This window comes from Panicum hallii, chromosome 4 (genome assembly GCF_002211085.1).
Source record: "Panicum hallii strain FIL2 chromosome 4, PHallii_v3.1, whole genome shotgun sequence".
Taxonomy (NCBI): Eukaryota; Viridiplantae; Streptophyta; class Magnoliopsida; order Poales; family Poaceae; genus Panicum; species Panicum hallii.
The window spans coordinates 44,896,161-44,902,922 of NC_038045.1; the positions used below are offsets into that span (position 1 = coordinate 44,896,161).

Sequence of the window (6,762 nt, forward strand, 5' to 3'; positions counted from 1 at the left end):
AGGGGATATCATGCCAACGAGGTCAACTGGGTCGTCAAGATGCAGGAGTACGTAGAAGGGTGGCTTGACGCACGTGACGATGTGTGGGACGAGGGGCAGCCACACACGGAGGCGTCATACGCCGCATACCTCCGCTGGTACCTCCTTCGCACGCGTCCGTACGTCACTCTTTCACGCATTGATGACGCGGAGCATCAGCACCAGCCGACCATCTCGGACACGTATCCCTTGTACCGTGATCAGGAGCACCGTGGCGCGGTACGTCTTTCGCAACTTGAATTATTTAATCTTTTTTTATAAAAGATCGATAACAATATTACTCTGCATCCCATTACGTATGCAGATTGATCGGATCAACTTCGTGGAGGTCGAAGCTACATCTCAGATCACGTTGTTAGCTACATCTCAGATCACGTTGCTTGAACGTGGAGTACGTGTACCGGAGTCACAGTACAAGGACACTTTGCGTAAGATTCAAGACAACTTGATGCGAGCGTTACGTGCACTGACGTGTCGCGGCAGAGACGACATGGGGCCTCTAGTTCATCTCATGCGTCGGCCCACGTGTACACAGCTAGCCCGTCGACCTCTGCAGCACCGTACGCAGCGTCCAGGCCTTATTGGGCTAAAATCATGCGCCTACCTCGCTCAGACGAGATGCTTTTTACAAGCCAAAATGCAAATTTCAATTTGTAATGCGTGTGATGTATAGTTTATGCGGATGCATGATAGAGTCAAAATCTAAATTTGCAAATAGGGAGAAGCTCTACTTTTTTTCCTATTGTGCAAAATTTGACATCAGGCCAGTAATGCTTACTAGACCCTCCATCCTTCATTGAAAAACATGCACTTATTTTGGGACAAGGGGGGTAAACTATAAGATGAAAGACATTAAACAACCAACCCCCCTGCCACCCACCACTCAATTCAAAATACTTGTTTTTTAGCCCTCTATACAATCTTCAAAGTATTTTGTTGTTCCAAAACTTCTAGGCAATTTTGTCATACCTTTTTCAGTCTCACCTCCCTTTAGTTGCACCGTTAATTTTTTATGCAGGGTCACTTTAGGTTATTAATTAATGGTAAGATTGTCATTTTATCTACATTCTCAATTTTTATGCTCAACTCTGAACAACAAGTGCTGTGAATATGTAGTACACAAGACGTATTTTCCTTGTGGAAATCTAAACTTTATACTCCCTTCTTTTGATATTTGTTGTCATTCATTTTTGTTCTAAGTCAAATCTTTCTATCTTTAACAATATATCAACTTCTAGAAATTTGGGTAGTTTAATCAAATTGTAAGTATGTTTAATGTATAAAGTTATACAGTTAGATACATGATGGTCCAACATACATTCACACTAAATTGGTGCTGTGGCTATATATTGAACAACTTATACCCATGAGAAACATAGTCAAACGTTAACTTTTACCATGTCAAAGTAAAATACATCTTGGGTCCTTGACACGTGACGTTCACGTTGCCACCTCGACCCCGACGCGGCATCCTATGTGTTCTGGCCAACAAGCTTCAGCCCCCAGATCGCGTCGTCGCAGTGCTGGATGTACGGCACATCCTTGGAGGGGTCGGCCCACTGCTTGAGCCGGCAATCGTGGCCTGGCGGTTTGTGGAAGCACGGCTCCATGGAGACGTCCCGGCCGCACGGCGGGTCCGGCACGGCGGAGCTGTTCGCCGGCTTGTACAGCACCCACGGCCTCACGCCGGCGAGCCCCTGCGCGACGTACCCGAACGTTGACCTCCCGCTGGTCACCAGCACGTCGGTCAGGCTGAGCAGGTAGATCTCGGCCCACGCCTTGTGCTCGTGGGACCTGGCGCCGGAGCGCTGGTACTCCTCGTGGCTCGGCTGGTGCACGCTCACCACCTCGCCGGTGGCCGTCGCGTGCTCCCAGTACATGCTCTTCAGCTTCTCGTAGTACCAGGACTTGAGGGAGGTGACGAGGACGGCTTTAGACTTGGCTCGGGACGCTGGCAGGGTCGGCTCGCCGGCGGCGAGCACTTGGGGGAGCAAGCCCGCCTTGTGCGTGCACGTGGTGATCTGCTCCAGGAGCTCCGGCGAGTCCGGCAGGCCGCCGAAGACGCGCACTTGGATGCCGACCCGCTGCCGCGCCGACGCGAGGTAGGTGTCGTAGTAGCGCGTGACGAGACCCCAGACGTGGTTGTTGGGGTGGAACAGGTACCGGCCGAGGTGGTGGAACACGGCGTCGCGCTCCGGGAACAGCATGTCGAGCTCCTCCTGGAACTCCGGCACAAGGAAGAGCCCGGGCACGATGTAGCTATCCGTCCTCATCACCAGCCACTGGATGCACCGGAGCAGCCTCTGGTCGCCGCCGCAGAAGAAGGAATTGTCCTCGATGGTGGCGTCGTAGTTGAGATGGACGTACGCGAACGCGGGCGTCGGAACGTCAGCGGCGGCGACGCCGTCGTCGCTCCTGATGATCACCTTGTTCCTCACCATATTCCCGTAGCTCGCGGCGGTGTCGACGCTGAAGTTGGTGTAGTCCGCCAGCGGGAAGCCCGGCGGCAGCAGCCACGTCGTGTTGGGGAACGGCTCGCAGAACAGGTCGTCCATCTCGTTGCTGGGGTCGATGAGCAGGACGCGGTCCGTGAGCACGGCGTACAGGAACGCCGACGCGGCGGCGAGGATCCGGTTCCCGATGCCGCGGTACGAGATGGAGACGACGTACGCGCACTCCGGCGACGCGGCGCTCTTGCCGGACCTGAGCTGCTCCAGGGCGTCGCTGTAGGCGGCGGTGCCCGGGCCGCACCGCCGCTGGAGAGCCTCGTGCCGTCGCAGCTTGGAGATTAGGTACGGGGAGGGTCGTCGGCCGAGGTTCCGGCGGTACATGGCGGATTGGTACCTGCTGTGGCAGGATTCCTCGTTGAAGCCGTCAACCAGGAGGCCGCCGTAGAGCCTGTCGCCGTGCGCCGCCCGCGGGTGCAAGAAGGAGAGATCATTGGATCCTGTAAATAAGTGATTTCAGAAGCGAGCGCAAAATGGTGGAACCTAAATGTTGTTACTATTTGTTCATCATCAGTAGAACATGTGGATTGAATTTTTTTTGTAGGAAGAAAAATGTGACAATCCTTCACATTGTCCAATTTAAAATTATTTGATTCGATAAAGCTTCTACTTATGTGAGCATCATATTCATTCCATATAACATGTACTCCCTCCACCTCAGAGTACAGCTACGTTTATTTTTTTCGAAGTCAATTTTTTTTAGCTTTGACCAACAATATTTCTTAAAATAAATTTCAAACAGAAAAGGTACATATTATAATAGTTGGTTTTATGATAAATCTACTAACACAATTTTTATATTATTAGTCTCTATGATTATTTTGCTATTTATAGTTAAAATTGAGAAGGTTTGACTTTGATAAAGTCTAAACGTAACTATATTACGGGTGTGTTCGTTTCCTGGGGCCTAAAGTTTAGAGGGGTCACATCAAAGAAAATCTTATCATTTAGAAGTATTAAATAAAGTCTAATTACAAAACTAATTGTAGAACCCCAGTGCTAATTCGCGAGACGAATCTAATGAGGTATATTAGTCCATGATTAGCGGATGATTACTGTAGCATCATTGTGGCAAATTATGGATTAATTAGGCTCATTAAATTTGTCTCGCGAATTAGCACCCAGCTGTGCAAAAAGTTTTATAAACAGATTTTATTTAATACTTTTAAATAGCAACATTCTCTTTGATGTGATGGGTCTAAAGTTTAGAGGGTAGGAAACGAACAGGCTCTATGTGGGAGTAGTGATAATTTTTTATCTCGAAACAAAGATATAGATACATAACACTTTTGGATTCAGGCTCTCTCCATTCGATGCATCTCCTTTCTTCGATGGTTATCAAACAAGGACTTGCTAAACGTAATTTAGCTTTCCGCTACGGCCGGTCTATTTTGGGAAAGTCAAAATACAATATGATCTGCTCTTTTTCTTTTTGCAAAAAACTGCTACCCACTGCACTGCGCGCAACTGCTATTACCAAAGTAGGATAAGGATAAAAAAAGATGACGTGAGTGCATGCCAAAATCAATCTCAGGTCTAAAAAAGCTATAACTTTACAACCGAGCATCAAAATTGAAATCCGATTGCACTATTATGTTGCGCCCAACAAAAGATCAAAACAAGATCTCACTTCAATATGTTTCGATGATATTTTTCTCGTACAAATTTAAAAGCACTTTTATTAAAATTTGAAAGCATATCATAATAAACTCCTAAGCAATTTAGAATAGACGTACAAGAAATGTCATGCCACCTCCTTATTCACCGAAACTGCTTAAAATAGCATAAAATAATAAAAAATAAATTGTAAAATACTCAACAAAATTGCTTAATTATTGTTATGCTGAGATAAAATAATATTATTGCTTACTGGAACCAATATTATTGCCTCTATATAATAGTTTTATTGAGAACCAACATTAAAATGCCTACACGAGACTGGAAAAAAGACATAACTAACCCAATTAAAATGCTTATGAGTTTTTACCAAAATGCTAGTTGATTTAGCACAAGTTACCTACAAATAAAAAAATGCACAAACTCAACTCGGTGTCCGTCGTGGTGCGCCCGCCGTCACTATTCCGCCCGCACGCTCCACTGCTCTTATGCACGCCGGCGCCGCTGCGGCCCCTCGCGCCGCACGCCGCGTCTCCGGCAGCACCGCGGCCCCTCAGCTCGGCTGCTCTGCTCCGCACGCGCCGCCGTGCGCTCGCCTACACTCTGCCTATGTCTGCTCCACCTCACCCCGCCCGCGCTGCTCCGCACAGGCTGCTCTGCCCGCGCCGCCGGCGCCGCGCTGCTTCGCCCCTACCGCTGCACCCGCGCCGACCTGCTCCGTGTAGCCCGCCCCACGCCGATATGTTGTGCCTGCTCCGCACCAAGCCACACGAGCCAAGCTGCTCCGTCACGCAGGGAAGGCAGCTATAGGATGGGGAAGAGAAGGGGAGGCCGCGGCGGAGGGCGGAATAGGAGGGTAGGCGGGGCGAGGAGAGGAACCAGCGGCGGAAGAGGAGGGAAGGTGAGGGGATGCGGGGGAGAGGAGGAGGGGAGGGCAGGTGTCGGTGGGGAAAAGATAAGATTGAAAGGGAGAGGAGTGAGAGAGGTGATGAAAGATGGAGTAGATGCAGTGGCCGTATGATCGCGTAAACATACGGCCGGCTGTAATTAAGTTATTACCATCAAATAAATATATGAGTTGTCTTCCACCCACCCCACCCCCTCCATCGTCATAGTCTTTCCAACTCTATATCCATCATCTTCTCCTCTATATTATCTTGGTTCCTATATTTTTTCACTAAAAATATACAAACTCAAATCCATCCTTCATGAACTCACTGTCGTGAGTTCAAAATTGCAACAACCAAGAGCTATGCAACCTTTAGGCGATTAGAATGTAGGAAGCGTCATAAGAGAAGACGTATTCTAAAATCTTAAAAAAAACTCGACCAATTTAGACCTTGTTCGGTTTGAAGAGAATTGGAAAAGTTCGGAGAGAATTGGAAGGAATTAAATCTCCAACAAATCAAAATCACCCTCAATCCCCTTAGGCAAGGGATTAACCGAACAAGGTCTTAGGAGAAACTAAGTGGCTTTTTAATTAACAAGAAGTAGGCAAATGCATTTGTCTCGACAAGAAATTGCCTCCTTAAAATACTTGAGTACTTAAAGAAACTTCTCATACGCACGCATAGCTCCAACAGACGATGTCTACTACAGATGAAAACCTACTACGAGTGATTCCTAACGCTGCTGTAAAGAACAGTAAGCATGCTGGCATTGTATGGTCGTGTCATTAGCACCTCTATGACATTGCTGCTATTGACAAAACAAAGTGCAAAAACACCGAACAGAACTTCACCTTGGCGGAAGCTGGCCGCTGCAGTCTGAACCCACACCACAGGCGCTCCAACGTTGCGCCCACTGAGGATGAGCACAGCCAGCACGACGACGGCGAGCACGCCGCTAACCGCCCAGCTCCCTCTCTTGGCGTCAGTCAGCTCCTCTATCTTCTTCGCCTCCATGAACTACACGAGCTAGCAGAGCCGCCTCTTGAGCCTCCAGTTGCCGGTGCCTCTGTCGGTGCCCGTCGGACCTCACGTATATGCTTATTGACTGAGCGAAGAAGCACCTCGATGCAAGTCAACTAGCACAAGCGTGCAAGTGCTGCAGTCCCTGTCGGCGCTCCACGATGCAGCGATGGAGTTGGGAATGGAGACCTTGATTTCTGAACAACTATAGTGCTCGGGTTTCGATCGACGCGCTTGCGATCGAGTCCCCTGGCATGCATGGGTTTTGGAACTGCTGCTGAATATTGGGGGCCTCCCTATGCGAAATGTGTAAATGCGTTTGTTTCTTTTTACGATTAGGTAAATGCCTTTGTTAAGTGTAAAAGATGATCAAAGTTCAAAGTAAGTGAGCTCTCGTACTAACTGACATTTTTTTTTGTGCAAGCGTGGTGTACTTCGGCGTTGGGTTTGGACGTTACGCAACAACAGCTGGAAAATATGCAGAGAAATGTTGCTAGTGAATTGAACAACGTGTCCAATTGCTTGTTTACAAAAGTCCGCCACCGAAGTCCGATGGACATCGATGCTGCCAACCCTTAAATCTCTGGAAAGTGGGCCTCGTTTCGCCGCTCTAATTTGACCAGGGGACTAGGTTGATCCATGAACCTTTTCTTGGTAATCGTGTATAGTTTTATATAAAAATACGTAAG

The 6,762-nt window shown here is 48.2% G+C and overlaps 1 protein-coding gene across 1 annotated transcript; it reads right to left on the minus strand.

Moving 5' to 3' along the window:
• Window positions 1-1,388: 1,388 nt before the first annotated feature.
• LOC112890128 (galactoside 2-alpha-L-fucosyltransferase-like) lies at window positions 1,389-6,120 on the minus strand. The gene is made up of 2 exons (XM_025956991.1): window positions 5,905-6,120; window positions 1,389-2,986 (listed from the first exon to the last, which is right to left on the minus strand). The coding sequence occupies exons 1-2, from the start codon at window positions 6,065-6,067 to the stop codon at window positions 1,512-1,514; spliced, it is 1,638 nt and encodes a 545-aa protein (XP_025812776.1). The 5' UTR covers window positions 6,068-6,120; the 3' UTR covers window positions 1,389-1,511.
• Between the last annotated feature and the right edge of the window lie 642 nt (window positions 6,121-6,762).

Coding starts and splice junctions, on each gene's coding strand:
- LOC112890128 (XM_025956991.1), bottom strand. CDS start 6,067: ATGGAGGCGAAGAAGATAGAGGAGCTGACTGACGCCAAGAGAGGGAGC. Junction 2,987..5,904: donor AGCGGCCAGCTTCCGCCAAG/GTGAAGTTCTGT, acceptor ACTTATTTACAG/GATCCAATGATCTCTCCTTC.